Below are 18,261 nucleotides of genomic sequence, written 5' to 3'. Positions count from 1 at the left end.
TTTATTTTTCCTGCTTATGTGGTGCTGAGGAATCGAACCCAGGGCCTCATGCATGCAAGGCAAGCGCTCTACCACTGAGCCACCTTCCCAGCCCCTGTTTTTGATAATTTTTAGTCCCTGCTCCTGTTAATCCACACACATTCATTCACATGATGGGTCCCTAGACAAGGAAGAGAGACATTTCCTCTTCTTTCACATGGTTATCAGTTAATAATAGTTGCTAAATTTCTCAATCTGAATTTTGAAATTGTTCTCATAAGTTACATTGAGAACCAGGCAACTCTCCTCTAAGTGGTAAGTTTTAGCAATAAAATTCCAGCTTATTCTGAAAAAGTTGTATCTTGGAGGCTTGGCTCAGCAGTAGAGGGCCTGACCAGCATGAGACCCTGGGTTCAAATCCCAATTCTCCCCCCCCCCCACCCCCGAAATATGTATATGCTGGGCGCCGGTGGCTCACGCCTGTAATCCTAGCTACTCAGGAGGGTGAGATCTGAGGATCGTGGTTCAAAGCCAGCCCAGGTAAGAAAGTCCATGAGACTCTTTTTTTTTTTTTTTTTTTGTAGGTAGTGGGGCTTGAACTCTGGGCCTGAGCGCTTTTCTTCAGCTCAAGGCGAACACTCTACCACTTGAGCTACAGCGCCACTTCCAGTTTTCTGGTGGTTTGTTGGAGATAAGAGTTTCACAGACTTTCTTGCCCGGGCTGGCTTTGAACCTCAATCCTCAGACCTCAGCCTCCTGAGTAGCTAGGATTACAGGCATGAGCCACCAGTGCCTGGCTTCCATGAGACTCTTATCTCTAATAAACTACTAGAAAACCTGAAGTGGCGCTTTGGCTCAAGCGGTAGAGCGCTTGCCTTGAGCTAAAGAGCTGAGGGATAGTGCCCAGGCCCAGAGTTCAAGCCCCACGACCGACAAAAATTAAAAAACATATATATTTTTATATATATATTATATATATTTATATATATAGCTAGTAGCTATTCAGGAGGCTGAGATCTGAAGATCATGGTTCAAAGCCAGCCCAGGCAGGAAAGTCCAGAAAACTGCAAGGGGCACTATGGCCCAAGTGGTAGAGCACTCACCTTGAGCTGAAGAGCTCAGGGATAGCACCCAGGCCCAGAGTTCAAGCTCCATAACTAACAAAAAATATATATATATACATATTCCTCCAAGAGGTCTTGGGTCCAGGGAATCTGAGTGTCCATTCAGAAACACTTTTTCCATGATCTGAGGTGATTGCAAGAGCACAGCCATATCAGCACACACACATAATGAAAGGAGGATTGTACTCTTTTTTTTTTTTTGGGGGGGTCTGGTCGTGGGGCCTGAACTCTGGGCCTGGGCGCTGTCCCTCAGCTCTTTAGCTCAAGTCTAGCGCTCTACCACTTGAGCCACAGCGCCACTTCCGGCTTTTTTTGTTTTTGCTTATGTGGTGCTGAGGAATCGAACCCAGGGCCTCGAGCATGCAAGGCAAGTGCAAGTGCTCTACCACTGAGCCACCTTCCCAGCCCGAGGATTGTACTCTTAAGACCCAAGAGCCTTGTACCTGGACCCTGGATGTTTGCCTGGTGCCTGCATTCTTACTAAGTGTTTGTGTCTTACAGAGCAACAGCAGGGTTTTCACAGGCTCTGAGGTGAAAGGTGCCATCATCTCTTGTTTCTCTGCATATCTCATGGCCCACTAACAGTGCTCATTATTTAAACTGTAAGCTCTATGTCAGGCTCCAATTAGTTTTATTTTATATTAGATAAGTCATCTAAACCTTAGGTGAGGGCAACTAGAGATGTCACTCAAGTGATATAAAGCACCTGTCTGGGCCGGGCGCCTGTGGCTCACACCTGTAATCCTAGCTACTCAGGAGGCTGAGATCTGAGGATCAAAGCCAGCCTGGGCAGGAAAAGTCCGTGAGACTCTTATCTTCAATAAACCACTCAGAAAACTAGAAGTGGCGCTGTGGCTCAAGTGGTAGAGCACTACCCTTGAGCTGAAGAGCTCTGGGACAGCATCCAGGTCCAGAGTTCAAGCCCCACGACTGACAAAAATAAAAATAAAAACACCTGTCTGCACATCAAGAATCAGGATTTGGTGGACCCTTTAAGTGCTTTGCTCAGCCCCGTGCTCTGCCACCATTCCAGAGTGGGGAGAACACAATGGTACGAAGGGCCTCATGCTTTGGATGCCTATCCCTTGGCCATGGGACACAGCGACCCCTGAATAGCTTCTTCCTTCCTCCTGGCGTCATTTAGAAAGGATCATCCTGTCCCAGTCTCTCTTTTCTCCAGCTTCTTCTCCGGGACAAGGCTGAGCTGGAACCTGCCTCTCAGACTAGTTGCTCGCCCTTTCACCTTTGTTTAATCATGCATCAGTCAGGTCCAGAAATTCAGAAAAGGTAGTATGTGTCCACACACTTTGCTCTTTTTTCTTGGGCAGGACAGGGATTTGAACTCATGGCTTATTCATGGCTTGTGTGCTACCATTTGAGCCATGCCTCCAGTCTTGCACTTTGCTAGTTAGTTGAAGATGGACTCCCACAACTTTTCTGCCAGGATCCTCCAGGTCTCAGCCTCCTTGAATAGGTAGGATTACAGGCATGAGCCACCAGTGCCTAGCTATAATGGGCTCTTTTTTTTTTTTTTTTTTTTTTTTTTTTTTTTTTTTTTGGTCAGTCGTGGGGGCCTGAACTCTGGGCTGGGCGCTGTCCCTCAGCTCTTTAGCTCAAGGCTAGCGCTCTACCACTAGAGCCACAACACCACTTCTGGCTTTTTCCTGCATTTGTGATGCTAAGGAATCGATCCCAGGGCTTCATGAATGCAAGGCATGCACTCTTCCACTGAGCCACCTTCCCTATAATGGGCTCTTTAAATAAGACCTTGGACATCATTAAACCCTAGACCTTCCTCCTCTGTGCTTTTTGGTCATCCTAAGACTATCATAGATAAAAATACCAGCTACCATTATTTGAATGTTTACTGTCATAGGTATCTATAGAAATAGGTGTTACTCGTTTTATATGTGTGTGTATTTCATACAGTTTTATGTACAATTCCATATATATAAGTAGTATACACATTTCTATGTATAGTGAATATTCTTATGTGTCTAATATAATCACCTTCCCCCACACACACACCCATATTCCATCCCTCCAGTTCACCCTGTGGGTTGGTGTTCCCTACTCCATAGAAGAAACTAGAAGGGCTGAGGCAGACACCTTAGATCCTACAGCAGAAACATGGCTGGGCCAGGAAAAGACCATCAAGCCATAATCTGTGCTCACCACAGAACACTTGGTTAAAGGGCCACTGAGGGAGCAAGTCCTTTGCTCTAATTTTCTAATTCATTTATTTTATACAATATAGTGTTTAATCAATAACTCTTGTTTCTTTTTTTTTTTTTTTTTTTTTGGTCCAGTCGTGGGGCCTGAACTCTGGGGGTCAGGGCACTGTCCCTCAGCTCTTCAGCTCAAGGCTAGCGCTCTACCACTTGAGCCACAGCGCCACTTCCAGCTTTTTTCTTTTTGCTTATGTGGTGCTGAGGAATCGAACCCAGGGTTTCATGCATGCAAGGCAAGGGCTCTACCACTGAGCCACCTTCCCAGCCCCAATAACTCTTGTTTCTGATTTAAAAAAAAAAAAAAAGATAAGTGGTCCAGGCTATTTCTACCCTTTTAGCTTTGTGATAGGATCTCATTATATAGGTGGCCTTGAATTCACCATCCTCCTGCTTTAGCCTGCCATATGTGCTAGGATTACAAGCATATATGCTATGTCCAGTCCTGTCTTTTTTTTTTTTTTTTTTTTTTTTGGTCGTGGGCTTGAACTCTGGGCCTGGGCACTGTCTCTCAGCTCTTCAGCTCAAGGCTGGCACTCTTATCACTTGAGCTACAAAGCCATTTCCGGTTCTGGTGATTTATTGGAGATAAGAGTCTCAAGGACTTTCCTGCCCTGTCTGGCTTTGTACTGTAGTCCTCAGATCTCAGCCTCCTGAGTAGCTAGGGTTACAGGTGTGCACCACCAGTACCCGGCTATGTCCAGTCCTTTATATCCTTAGATATTTAACCAGTTCTGTGAAAGTTTACAAACTAACATCTGTCCTTTTTTTTTTTTTTTTTTTTTTTTTTGCCAGTGCTGGGGCTTGAACTCAGGGCCTGGGCACTGTGCTTTGCTAAAGGCTAACACTCTACCACTTCAGCCACAGTGCCACTTCTGGCTTTTTCTGTGTATGTGGTGGTATTGAGGAATCGAACCCAGGATTTCATTCATGCTAGGCAAGCACTCTACCACTACACCCCATTCCAGCCCTTGGTTAAGTATTTTGTAGTTTGATTTTTTGTACTATGTAGATGCCAAGATTTTTAAAAAGATTTTCTGAAGAATATTAGAAAATGTCATTTATTATTATGTTGCAGTTAACTTCTTTACCATCAGACATTAAATTTTATCATAAAACTATCCATCTGAAAGCTTTGAATGAATTGAGGTACAACTAACATCAATAGTTACTGTTAAAGTTATTCTTAGAGGTGGGTGCCGGTGGCTCACGTCTGTAATCGTAGCTAATTCAGGAGGCTGAGATCTGAGTATCACAGTTCAAAGCCAGCCTGGACAGAAAAGTCAGTGAGGCTCTTATCTCCAGTAAACCACTAGGAAACCGGAAGTGGTGCTGTGGGTCAAGTGGTAGAGTGCTCACCTTGAGCTGAAGAGTACAGGGACAGTGCCCAAGCCCAGATCTGGTTCAAGCCCCACAACCCACAGAAAAAAAAAAAAATCTAGATAAACGATCTTGTCCATTATCTGTAATAATTTTAAATTTCAACAAATGTCAGTGTTTTTGTTTGCTTTTTATTACTGGCCAAAATAGGAGCCTTCTTTGATTGTTTTTTACTTTTTTCTTTCTATAAGAATTGATTAAAGCCGGGCGCCGGTGGCTCACGCCTGTAATCCTAGCTACTCAGGAGGCTGAGATCTGAGAATCGCGGTTCAAAGCCAGCCAGGGCAGGAAAGACCGTGAGACTCTTATCTCCAATAAACCACTAGAAAACCGGAAGTGGCGCTGTAGCTCAAGTGGTAGAGCGCTTGCCTTGAGCTGAAGAGCTGAGGGACAGCGCCCAAGCCCAGAGTTGAAGGCCCATGACCGACAAAAAAAAAAAAAAAAAGAATTGATTAAATTTTCTATTTATGCAAATCTTTTTGTTAACTTTTTTTTTTACTTAATTTCTTTTAGAAACATGTCATTCAGGTTTATCAAAAGGTAGGATTTATATATGCACACTTATTTAAATCCTCACTCCCAAATGGCTCCTGCAATTAACACCAGGTTTGGCTTTCTGGCCCTTTTTTTTCCTTAAGAACTAAACTTTCTGCTGAAAACTAAATACTTATTTCTTTAGAAGGAAACTGGAAAGAAATAGATTAACTCTGTCAGGCATTTTAAAGGAACTGTGGCACCCATGCAAAAAAAAAACCTCTGCATGCTCTGTGCATTTTCTTTCTTTGGTAGAATTATTTAGCATCCAAATAATTCTGTCTTCATACTAATAACACTTAGCATGCTCCTGTTTGAGGAATGAGATGTTCAGTAACATTAACCTACCATTAATGATTAGCTACAAACATGCAGAAGGTAAGTGTGGAATAGTATTTCTTAACATTTTTATCTTAGGACTGACTTCACAAAGGCTTTAAAATGACAGAAATTAATGCTCTGCTTTTTGGAGATGAGCATAAAATTCAGAACTCCAGCTGTAAGGGTTGAAGAGTAGATAGTATCCTATCTAAAACTACTTCCCACCACCCACTGAAGAAAACATATTTCGCCAGATGCAGTGGCTCATGCCTGTAATCCCTGGAGGCTGAGATCTGAGGATCATGGTTCAAAGCCAGCCCAGGCAGGAAAGTCCACAAGACTCTTTATCTCCAGTTAACCATCAGAAAACCAGAAGTAGTATTGGGGCTCAAGTGGTAGAGCACTAGCCTTGAACTCAGGAGCTCAGAGGACAGCACCCAGGCCCAGAGTTCAAGCCCTACAACCGACAAAAAACAAAACATGTTTCACTGTTTTTACTAATACATGACAGTCGGTGACATCTCAACTTGATTAATATTTTTGGCATGGACAGTCAAAGGAATAAAAGTTTTACTGTTTTGGGAATATATGTGTATGAGGCCAGAAATCTGCCTTTAAGGACCGTGTCAAACCTGTACCTTGTCAAAGTCCAATAGGCCAGGTCACTGTTTTTATACTTATGAAATTGATGATCACTGCAAGGGTCTTGTTAACAGAACCCTTTGTCAGAAACTGGGACAAGAACTCCCTTCCTTGTTTTTTTCAGTTGGTCTTCCTAATCAGATTTTGGCTTCAAGGATAAATATTGATTGCTCACGCTTGTAATCCTAGCTACTCAGAAGGCTGAGATCTAAGGAACACAGTTCCAAGCCGCTAGCCTGGGCAGGAAAGCCAGAAATGCAGCTGTGGCTCAAGTTCCTTGAACAAAAAAGTTCAGGGACAGTGGCCCTGCCCCTGAGTTCAAGCCCCAGGACTGGCACTGAAAAAAAGCAAAGTTTCCTTGGACAGAAAGTTAAAGTTGAACCTAGGATAGCCTCCTTTCTTTGTTCCTTTTGGAAACCTATTGTACTGTGAAGAATGGTTACAGCCAGTGCCCAGCCCATGGCCATGGCGTGCCTGACCGGAGCAGCCACCAGGGACACTGGCACTGACACCACACTAGCTGTAGAGCCGTTTTAGGCACACACGCCTGTGTCCTCACAAAGGAGAATGAGTCACTGCCTGGGTAACATTTAGAGAAAGAAGAGAGGTTATCTTTAAACATAAAGCGGTTTCAGTTCAACTGTCAATGTATAGAGTACATCTTGGTCAGTGTCACCCTTTCCAGTTCTCTCAGGAAGTTTTAATAAGACCTCTTTTGGATGCTCAAAAAGTGCTTGGTCTGCCGGGCACCAGTGGCTCATGCCTGTCATCCTAGCTACTCAGGAGGCTGAGATCTGAAGATTGCAGTTCAAAGCCAGCCCGGACAGGAAAGCCCATGAGACTCTTATCTCCAATGAACCACCAGAAAACCAAAAGTGGCACTGTGGCTCAAGTGGTAGAGTGCTTGCCTTGAACTGAAGAGCGCAAGGACAGCGCCCAAGCCCAGAGTTCAAGCCCCATGACTGACCCCCACCCCCCAAAAAAAAAGTACTTGGTCATACTGGTTCATTGTATGTTTTGATATCAGGGTAGTTGTGTACCTGTGTGTAAGATTTCTTTTCTCTTTCTTACTTCCCTTTGCTTCTACATTCTATTCGTTGAGGCTTCCAACTGAATATGAGAGGAACGGGAGATATGAGGGCTCAAGGTGAGGGAAATGATTTTTACTTAAAATATCTCTTGGTACTTAGTTCATTTTTGTGGCAGAAACTGTTTCTGAAGTGTGTGTGTGTGTGTGTGTGTGTATGTGAGAGAGAGAGAGAGAGAGAGCGATGGGGCTTGAACTCTAGGCCTGGGCACTTCAGCTGAAGGCTAGCCCTCTACCACTTGAGCCACAATGCCACTTCCAGCCTTTTCTGTTTATGTGGTGCTGAGGAATCGAACCCAGGGCCTCATGCATGCAAGGCAAGCGCTCTACCTCTGAGCCATCTTCCCAACCCCCCCGTTTCTGAATATTGTACTCATAGTCCTGCTGCCCCTTTGGGAAACATACATGGATATAGATACAGATAGAGATATATAGCAGGCTTGGTTCTGGTTCCCACTGGTCCAGGGAGAAGGCTGCGTGTTCCTCTGTGACCAGATGAGGGCACCAGTGTGCTGTGACACTGATACTCTTGCTTGTTTGGGGATGGATGGCCTAGGGTCATTGTCAGTGCTCACAGATAAAATCTTCCACTCATCACTGATGTTTAACGTGATTCTGTTCTCTCAGCAGAAATGCAGTAGGAGTATTTCAAACAAGATGCTCTAATAGGATGTTAGGATCTTGGTGTGAACATGGGTTCACAGATAGGAGTCTGTAGTGGTGGTCTCCTCCACTTGGCCTCTTTCACGGCAGTCACCCCATGCTATTTCTCTTCTCTGGTCTGTCCAGTGCTAGCTCTGGTATGTCGTTATCATGAGTGCTATGTGGGCTGCCCAGGCTATCACAGCCTGCAGCGGGATGTCCAGGTCTGTGACCCCATCCACAACAATAGGCAAGGGAGGAAATACCCTCCAAACATAGCAGGCTGGAGTTTTTTTTGTTTTTGTTTTTGTTTTTGTTTTTGTTTTTGTCGGCCGTGGGGCTTGAACTCTGGGCCTGGGCGCTGTCCCTCAGCTCTTCAGCTCAAGGCGAGCGCTCTACCACTTGAGCTACAGCGCCACTTCCGGTTTTCTGGTGGTTTATTGGAGATAGGAGTCTCACGGTCTCTCCTGCCCGGGCTGGCTTTGAACCGCGATCCTCAGATCTCAGCCTCCTGAGTAGCTAGGATTACAGGCGTGAGCCACCAGCGCCCGGCTTTGTTTTTGTTTTTATTGGGTCCGGTCGTGGGGCCTAAACTCTGGGCCTGGGCGCTGTCCCTCAGCTCTTCAGCTCAAGGCTAGTTCTCTACCACTTGAGCCACAGCGCCACTTCTGGCTTTTTTCTTTTTGTTTATATGGTGCTGAGGAATCGAACCCAGGGCCTCAGGCATGCAAGGCAAGCGCTCTACCACTGAGCCACCTTCCCAGCCCCAGGCTTGAGTTTTAAGATGCACATTTTTATTATTATTCAGGAATGAAGGGCAGACGGATCAGGAGATGATCACCATGCTCAAGGAGAGTAACACCACCCGTCAGAGGGCCAGATGAGAAAGTATCAGAGCCAGGCAGGATGCAGAGGCCTAGGGAAGAGCCTTGTTCATTGTTTCATAGGGAGGAATGGGCCGGGAGGGATATGCAGGTGTAGTGGTGCCTAGTTTGAATAATCCCCAGGCCTCTCCTGCCTCATCGGACTTCGGGCAGTCCCCTGGGACCTTTAAGTATGCTGCATCTTGCTGCACTAACGGGGCCTGGAGGCGTTTCTAGCTAAGACCCCTGAGTATACCAGGAGGAGTTTATACTCCCCTATCTTTCATGCAATGCATGGACGGAAGGAGGAACTTCCTCATAGTGTCCTGTATGGTTGTCTCAGACTCTTCCCCCCTTCCCAGGAGGCACTTCCTCCCTGAGCCGAGCACTGTATTACCAGGGAGGGGAGGCTCTGCATCTCCTTGGCTTTTAAAATTTGGTCCCCACAGCCAGCTCCTAAGGCTTTGGGATAGATGGTCTCCAGCCCTTCCTCCAAGGGGAGCAGGGTTTGTGAAGCTGGCTGGCAACTAAAAGAGACTGGCTTCAGAAGTTACACTTTATGGCCAAAAAGAGGGGTTGGAGGCCTACCTCAGCAGTAGGTGACAGCCTAGCAATTATGAGGCCCTGAATTCAACCCCCCCTCCCAGTATTGTGAAATAAATAAAACAACAGTAAAAATAAAAACATGCTTCCTGGTACAAAGCAAGATGACCCGGCCATGGCTGTCAGATGCCATGTAAGTATACAGATGTTCTGCCCTAAGCCTGCTCATCTGCCTGCCTCCAAACAGAAACTCCCCCCTGGCTCCCTTGTATTTCATTGGCATGCCATGGAGAGTCTCTCCAGAGGCCTTTCTTCTGCCTGCTCCACTTCCTTGTGCATTGCCCCAGCAGGCGCTCACCACCCCGTGCGTACCGCTTCACCACAGGCCCCCACGTGGCCAGCGCTTTCGCTGTTTTGTAATCCAGTGAGTATGAATACAGCAATTTAGCTTACGCCCAGGATTACACAGTATGCACACCAGTCATTTCAATTCTCCACAGACAAATGAGCTGTAACTTCATTTTTCCATTTCATGAATAAGAGTATGTCATCTGGGTATTTTTTGTTGCTTGTTTTCGGGGGTTGATGGGAGAGTGAATGTCCTTGCTGGCCTTGGACTCCTGGGCATGCAACATCTCTCCCAGTAGCCCCTTGATATGATGAAATTGGGAAATTTACAAAATGGAAGGAAATCAGTAAGGTGGATAAAGGTGATGGGATGGTTACCCCCCCACATGCCCAGGCTCTTTGCCAGGAAGACAGTTTTACCTCTTTTATCCTTTGTGTCAACTTCCTTGGCGCTCAGGGTGAGCAGAGTCAAAGGAACATACACCTGTAGCCAGGTGCTGGTGGCACATGCCTATAATCCTAGCTACTCAGGAGGCTGAGATCTGAGAATTGAGGTTCAAACCCAGCCTTGGCAGACAAATCTGAGAGACTCATCACCAGTTAACCAGCTAAAAGTTGGAAGTAAAGGCATGGCTCAAATGGTAGAACACCAGCCTGGAGTGAAAAAGCCAAGGGAGAGCATGAGGCCTTTAGTTTAAGCCCCACTGCTGGCATAATCAACCCATTTATTGTTTAAAACACAAACAGCCACAGATAATTTCCATCTAATAAATAATAATCTACCACTGTACATTTCAGTCGAAATGTAACTTCCGAGCAAAAGGACGAAAATAAAGAAGCGAAACCCCGCTCACTGCGTTTCACCTGGAGCATGAAAACCACTAGTTCCATGGACCCCGGTGATATGATGCGGGAGATCCGCAAAGTGCTGGATGCCAACAACTGCGACTACGAGCAGAGGGAGCGCTTCCTGCTCTTCTGCGTCCACGGCGATGGGCACGCCGAGAACCTGGTGCAGTGGGAAATGGAAGTCTGTAAGCTGCCAAGACTGTCTCTGAACGGGGTCCGGTTTAAACGGATATCAGGGACATCCATAGCTTTCAAAAATATTGCTTCCAAAATTGCCAATGAGCTAAAGCTGTAACCCAGTAATTATGGTGTAAATTAAGTAGCAATTTAAAGTGTTTTCCTGAACACGATGGAAATGTATAGAGTAATATTTAGGCAATAACGTCTGCATCTTCTAAATCATGACATTCACGTCTAAGGGCGAGAGCATGCCTGGGAGCGAAGGCTGGCCTTTTCTACGAATGCACTACATTAAAGTCGTGTGACCCTGGCCTCTGTCTTGTTTCCATTGCCCTGGGAGTCAGCGTGTGGCACCGCCTGCCTGTGCCTCCTGTGTGTGGTGTGAGTTGATGGTGTGTACAGAGCAGGTGTGCGGGAACACGTCTTGAGGCTGGCACTAGTACCTCTGTGGGAGATCATTTGGTGCTAAAACATTACGATTGCCAAGGAGGAAAATACTGAATTACTGCTAAGAATTAACCTTAAGACTAGTCAATAATTAATACAGGTTTACAGTTCATGCCTGTGGTTTTGGTGTTTGTTGTTTTGTGTTTTTTTAGTGCAAAAGGTTTAAATTTATAGTTGTGAAACATTGCTTGTGTGTGTTTTTCTAAGTAGATTCACAAGATAATTAAAAATTCACTTTTTCTCAGTAAAACCTTGCATTGTCTCCTCATGCTATATTTAAGATTTAGACTAAGTACATTGCCCGCCTCCATCAAGTTGAGCAGAAGCGGAGGGACGCATGGAGTCAGCGCTGGTCCTCTGTGAATCTAGCAGTTTGAGCCACTAACATCTTTTCTTTCAAGCCCTCCTGGTACCTTGAGCTGGGGGTGGGTAGCAGGAGTAGCACAGGTGGGGGAAGTACCTGGCCTTGGTAGCTCTGTGATCTCCTCTTTCTGTTGTGGTTCACATTTGAATCAGACCTACACATTCTTTCTGGCAACTACATGGTTTGCCTAGGGAAGTTGGGGGGAGGGGGGATTGAACTTAACACTCAGGACATCATCGCTTCATGGTGTGTGCCTTGGGGTCTGCTGACGCCCTGTGTAGGAGGCTGGACAGCCCTCCCTCCATCGCAGGTGTTGGCCAAGGCACCTTCATACAAGACACATGAACAAGGAAAGTGTAGGTCCCGGGACTTGCATCGCAGGTAGTTGGAAAATTAAATGTGAAGAATTAACCTGGTTCAGAACATGCTGAGAGGGGCTGCGAAGGTGGCTCAGTGGTAGAGCGCTTGCCTTGTATGCATGAAGCCCTGGGTTCGATTCCTCAGCACCACATACACAGAAAAGGCCAGAAGTGGTGCAGTAGCTCAAGTGGTAGAGCACTAGCCTTGAGCACAGAGAGTGCCCAGGCCCTGAGCTCTAGCATCAGCAAAAAAGAAAAAAAGATCGCAGACGCCAGGCATGGTGACCGTATTGATATTTTTGCTGCTTAGGAGACAGAAGCAGGAGGATCACAAGTTACAGCCACATTGGACCACTGTCACAAAGGAAGAGGTTATTCAGGCTGTAGCTCACTGGTAGGACACTTGTTCTAAGTTTGATCCCCAGCACTTTGAAAATAAATTTGCCAGGATCACATCTGTAATCCTATGTACTCAGGAATCTGAGTATCGAGGTTCAAAGCCTGCCCCTGGCAGGACCATCATCTCCAACTACTAAAAAGGCCAGAAATGGTCTGGGAAGGTGGCTCAGTGGTAGAGCGCTTGCCTTGCATGCTTAAGGCCCTGGGTTCGATTCCTCAGCACCACATAAGCAAAATGAAAAAAGCCGGAAGTGGCGCTGTGGCTCAAGTGGTAGAGCGCTAGCCTTGAGCTGAAGAGCTGAGGGACAGTGCCCAGGCCCAGAGTTCAGGCGCCACCACCGGACCCTAAAAAAATAAAAAATAAAAATAAAAAGGCCAGAAATGGTCTGGGAAGGTGGCTCAGTGGTAGAGGGCTTGCCTTGCATGCATGAGGCCCTGGGTTCAATTCCTCAGCACCACATAAGCAAAAAGAAAAAAGCTGGAAGTGGCGCTGTGGCTCAAGTGGTAGAGCACTAGCCTTGAGCTGAAGAGCTGAGGGATAGCGCCCAGGCACAGAGTTCAGGCACCATGACTGGCAAAAATAAAAATAAAAAATAAATAAAAAGGCCAGAAGTGGAGCTATGGCTCAAGTGGTAGAGTGTTGGCCTTGTTCAGAATGTCCCTTGTGCAGCACCCAGATCCTGAGTTCAAGCCCTAGGACTGACACAAAAAAGAAAAGCATGGGTATGACTAGTTTGGGGCCTGAGCAGCAGGAAGAAGGCTTGCTGGGCCCCAGCATGGAAGGTGGTAGGGCTTGGTGGGAGGGAAGAATGACGTGGAAGCGGAAAGCGGCTGGGTGAGTCAGCCGGGACACAGGCAGGCTGATGGAGACTGGAGAATCTCAGTGGAGGAGGGGCCTGCTGGAGCCCTGAAGCCACCACAAGCAGAAGAAGAGAATGCCAAGCAGCAGCAAGGTAGAAAGTCACTGTGACCCTGCAGTCCCTGTCCTGTCCTACCCTGTCCCATTGGAACTTAGTAGCTTCACGGGAAATGGGAGATGGCTCCTGTTAGGTTTTTATTTTTTTTTATTTTATTTTATTTTTTTTTTGTCGGTCATGGGGCTTGAACTCTGGGCCTGGGCGCTGTCCCTCAGCTCTTCAGCTCAAGGCGAGTGCTCTACCACTTGAGCTACAGCGCCGCTTCCGGTTTTCTGGTGGTTTATTGGAGATAGGAGTCTCACGGTCTCTCCTGCCCGGGCTGGCTTTGAACCGCGATCCTCAGATCTCAGCCTCCTGAGTAGCTAGGATTACAGGCGTGAGCCACCAGCGCCCGGCTCCTGTTAGGTTTTTAAAGAGAGGTAGCCAAGTAAGAACAGTACCACCCACCCACGTGGTATTCAGGTAAGGGGTAGGTTTATTCAGTAGACCTGCTGGGACCAGGCAAGGTTGGCACTCCACGCGGCTGGCAAAAGAGAGCATCTGGCCCTGGGTTTAGGCCTTATATAGGGTAGTGGCGGGGAAAGGTGTGTCCAGGTAAAGGGAAGTGGGACCAGGTGGGAGAAAGGTGTGGCCACATCAGATGCAGATGTGACCTCTGGATGCAGATGTGACCTCTTGCAGGTGTCCCAGTTGCTTAGGTAACGCAGGTACTGGGCGGGGTCTGCTCACCATCCAAGAATGGACTTACAGCTCCCAAATACACTGTTTTGCAGAGCAAAGTGTTGGGTCCTGTCCAGCGAGTAATTGTGCATCTCTAAGAGCAGTACTGAGCCACAGGTTTCCTGAGTTGCTTTTGTTTAGGCTTGGTACTAGTGGATGTTGATTTTAGTGAGAGCATTAATAGTTACTTCCTTCACCAGGATTAAGACAGGAAGCCCTTTAGCTTCCATAATTTAGAATACAGGGTTTTTTTTTTATTTTGAACACAGTGATTTTTTTGTTTTATTTTTGTGCCAGTCCTGGACTTTGAACTCAAGTCCTGGGTGCTGTCCCTGGGCTTTAACGCTCAAGGCTAGCGCTCTACCACTTGAGCCACCAGGACTATTTCTGGTTTTCTGGTGGTTTATTGGAGATCAGAGTCTCACAGGTTTTCCTGCCTCTGCTGGCTTTGAACCACAGTCCTCAGATCTCAGCCTCCCGAGTAGCTAGGCCAACATACTTTTATCTGTGTCATTGTTGACTCACTAGTGCTGCTTGGCCTGCTGGGGCTGCTGGAAGGATAAATGGTGCCCCGCGGCTGTGGAGGACACTTTAGAGAGGGTGTCACTAGTCTTGCTGTAGGTCAGTCTCATTATAATACTGGCCTCAACCTCCCTTTCCCCCTTGAATGCTTGAATTACAGGTGTGTGCTACCTACCACACCCAGCCAACAACTTCTAAGAAGTAATTTGATTTGCAGTTTTGGAAAAAGCCCTGCACAGGTAAGCTTTTCTTGTGGACTCTGTGGCGCTGCGGTGATGTGGAGTGGCTGTGTGTGGGGGAAGGCAGGACGGGGCCTGCAGGGCCTCACCCTGGCAGGTGACTCACAGAAAGGGAGAGAGGCTGCGTTGGGGGGCGGGGGTGGCACGGGCACACTGAACTACCAAAGCAAAAGCTGCGGCTCAAGTGGTAGAGCGCTACCCTTGAGCATAAAAGCTCAGGGACAGTGCCAGACCCTGGGTTCGAGCCCCAGGACTGGCACAAAAGATCGAAAAGTGGAAGTGATCAGTAATATCTGGCTTGGGCTGCTGGACAAAATAGAGCAGGCAGGTAGCAGGTTTCCACAGGGCTCCCAGCAGCGCCCCTGCCTCGGTCCTGAACAGGAGCAGGGTTGGGATACGAGTCAGTGTGCATCCTGGGTTCAAATCTCCAGCATCAAGGCCAGGAAGCAGGAGCTCTGGGGAAGGGGCAGGGCAGCACAGGAAGGGGGAGGAAAGTGCCTGCTTCCTAGCTGAGGAGCCTGCTGTCACCGCCCCATAGTAGAGCCCACCACCTCCCCTTCCTCCTCAGAGGCAGCCCAGGCCTGGCCCAACCCTGCCTGCCCCTGGGGGTACCCCCTCCTGGAACACTACCCAGTCCTCAGTGCCACACACTTAGTCTGTCCTGTCTCCCTCCCCACCCTACTATGAGCCCATGGGGCAGATCTCTTCTGGATCCCAAGAGCTGAGAATAGCACCTGGCCCCTGCTGTGAAATGAGCACATCTGTGAAAGTGCTAATGAAGTGTTCTGTTCGGAGACTGGGAAGTGTAGGGCTCTTGGTGGTGGGTGGGCAGGCAGCTGCTCCTGAGGTCCCCAGCCGCCCAGCCGCCCAGACAGCAGCTGCGGGAGTGAGGTTTGGTTTGACTTGCAGTGTCTTGTCCAGTCTGGCCTCCGCCAGCCCCTCCTCTAGGCCCTTCCTGTGAGATCCAGCAGGCCCAGGCCCCGAGGTGGTCAGCCCCTGGGGTCTGCCTCCTCCCCAGCAGGCTGCCCACACCTGGCACCATCATGCCCAGCTTTTGTCATTGAGCTCGGCTCAGACACAAGTCCTGGCCAAGACACATGGGTCCGCCTGAGCATGCCATCTGGGGTTAGTCTGCCCATCACCCCAAGACTCTGGTTGTCTTATCACTTCTGGAATGTGCCCCATGGGAAGAATCACAGCCTGGTGGCCCAGCAGGCTGGTGCCCACAGTCTCAGCAGTGGGCTTGCTGCCAAGCTTGCCCTGGGGTGTGGGTTAAGCCTCTACTAGGCTGTACCTAAGATGGACTGATGCTTCCTTGATTTGTTTGGTTGCCTTATGTTGTGCAGGAATGTTTGGGGGTGTGGGCTTCCCTTGCTTTCCCGGCTTCCTGACGCCATAGACTCGGAGTGTCCAGGGAAGAAAACTGTGGCTGTGTCCAGGCCAAAGCCACGTTCCACCTGCTTAACCCACCGGAGTGATTTTTTTTTGGGGGGGGGGGCCGGTCATGGGGCCTGAACTCTGGGCCTGGGCGCTGTCCCTCAGTTCTTCAGCTCAAGGCTAGCGCTCTACCACTTGAGCCACAGCGCCACTTCTGGCTTTTCATTTTTGCTTATGTGGTGCTGAGGAATCGAACCCAGGGCCTCATGCATGCAAGGCAAGCGCTCTACCACTGAACCACCTTCCCAGCCCCCCGAGTGATTTTTTGGGGGGGGGCTTGAACTCGGCCTGGGCATTAGCCCTGAGCTTTTGTGCTCAAGGTTAGTACTCTGCTACTTGAGCCACACCTCCACTTCCAGTTTTTTTGTGGGTTTTTTTTTGGCAGTTAATTGGAGATAAGTCTCACAGACTTTTCTGCCCCCACCCGCTTTGAACTGCGATCCTCAGATCTCAGCTCACCTGAGTAGCTAGGATTATAGGCATGAGCGACTGGGGCCTGGCCCCCCAGAGTGGTTTTAAGGTGATGTCCCAGAGCCCATCCCTCCACAGGAGGGAGTCTCCCCAAACTGAGAGGGAGCTCTGCGCCTCCCCCTCCACCCTGCTCTGCAGCCTGGGCCCCGCAGCACGCAGGCTCCCCAAGACCCCAGGTACCTGGGACCACTGCTCCTACTTTTTTTTTTTTTTTGGTCCAGTCGTGGGGCCTGAACTCTGGGCCTGGGCGCTGTCCCTCAGCTCTTCAGCTCAAGGCTAGCGCTCTACCACTTGAGCCACAGCGCCACTTCCAGCTTTTTTCTTTTTGCTTTATGTGGTGCTGAGGAATCGAACCCAGGGCCTCATGCATGCAAGGCAAGCGCTCTACCACTGAGCCACCTTCCCAGCCCTGCTCCTACATTTTCTGGTCTATGACTTCCTGCTTTTTGGGTCAAGGAGGGGGCAGGGCTTTAACTAGTAAACATTCTTAATATTTGAAAATTCAATTCAAATTTAGATTTGAAGATTAAAAGATTGAATTTGGGAGCTAGAAATAGGGCTTAGTGGTAGAGAGCTTGCCTAGTATGCATGAAGTCCTGGGTTCAATTCCTCAGCACCACATACAAATAAAAAGCTGGAAGTGGCGCTGTGGCTCATGTGGTAGAGTGCTAGCCTTGAGCAAAAGAAGCTTAGGGACAGTGCCCAGGCCCTGAGTTCAAGCCCCAGGACTGGCAAAAAGAAAAGATTTGAGTTTTGGGGTTGGTGGCATGGCTCGGTAGAGTGCTAGCGGTGAGTAAAAGTGGTAGATACTGAGTTTGACTTTTAGAAAAATAATTTTTTTTTTAAGGAAGATAAGAGATTGAGGCCGGACACTGGTGGCTCACAGCTGCAATCCTAGCTACTCAGGAGGCTGAGATCTGAGGATAGCAGTTCAAGTCCAGCCTGGGCAGGAAATGTCCTTGAGACTCTTATCTCCAATTAACCACCAGAAAACTGGAAGTGGCGCTGTGGCTCAAAGTGGTAGAGTGAGTTCTAGCCTTGAGCAAAAGGAGCTCAGGGACAACACCCAGACCCTGAGTTCAAGCCCCATGACCAACAGCGAGACACAGAGAGAGACAGAGACAGAGACAGACAGACAGAGCCAGAGAGGTTGAGATTGAGCTTTTGCTTCTCTAGGCTAACTACCCTAGTCCCTACCCGACAGGAAAAAACTGGGTTCCTGAAAGTCTTATTTGGGGATGCGGTTAGCGGTGATGCGGGGGGTGGGGGGGATTGAAGCCACTGCCAGACCACCACACAGCCACAGCAGGGCACTGCCAGCTCCCAGACTGGGAAGATGCCCAGAACACTTCCTGCCTGCTCCAGGCCCCTAGGGCAGGATCTGCACAGACTCCTCTCCCACTGTTCAACCCCTCCCACCCCTCACCCCCCCCCCCCCCCGCTGCAGGCACGCGTGGGCAGTGTGTCTGTGAACTCAAAGCAGTCATGTTCTGCATGGAAGTGAGCGGAGAAGTCGCACATGCACACGTGTTCATTGGCATAGCCAGACGTCCCAGGGGGAGGGACCCGCAACACCCAGCACCCCACACCCCACACCCTCCTCCAGCCAGGCTTTCCTATGCACAGCTCAACTTGGCCAGCCTGCTGACCACTCCTCTGCAGCCCT

General features: G+C 48.4%; 1 protein-coding gene across 9 annotated transcripts in view; it reads left to right on the top strand.

Annotated features, from left to right (window-relative positions):
- Window positions 1-11,030, top strand: part of Mark3 (microtubule affinity regulating kinase 3) — a 92,155-nt gene extending 81,125 nt beyond the window's left edge. For 4 of the 9 annotated variants that reach the window (XM_069997499.1, XM_069997496.1, XM_069997501.1 and 1 more), the window contains 3 exons: window positions 5,225-5,251; window positions 7,311-7,355; window positions 10,490-11,030. In XM_069997499.1, coding sequence (XP_069853600.1) covers window positions 5,225-5,251; window positions 7,311-7,355; window positions 10,490-10,835 — 418 coding nt within the window. In that variant the 3' untranslated portion in view covers window positions 10,836-11,030. The remainder of the gene's footprint in view (window positions 1-5,224; window positions 5,252-7,310; window positions 7,356-10,489) is intronic. The other 5 variants (XM_069997500.1, XM_069997504.1, XM_069997503.1 and 2 more) reach the window with 2 other exon arrangements.
- The last annotated feature ends 7,231 nt before the right edge of the window (window positions 11,031-18,261 follow it).

This window comes from Dipodomys merriami, unplaced genomic scaffold (assembly GCF_024711535.1).
Source record: "Dipodomys merriami isolate MVZ:Mamm:240054 unplaced genomic scaffold, mDipMer1.0.p SCAF_50, whole genome shotgun sequence".
Lineage (NCBI taxonomy): Eukaryota > Metazoa > Chordata > Mammalia > Rodentia > Heteromyidae > Dipodomys > Dipodomys merriami.
This window is presented reverse-complemented; position numbering and strand designations above follow the sequence as displayed.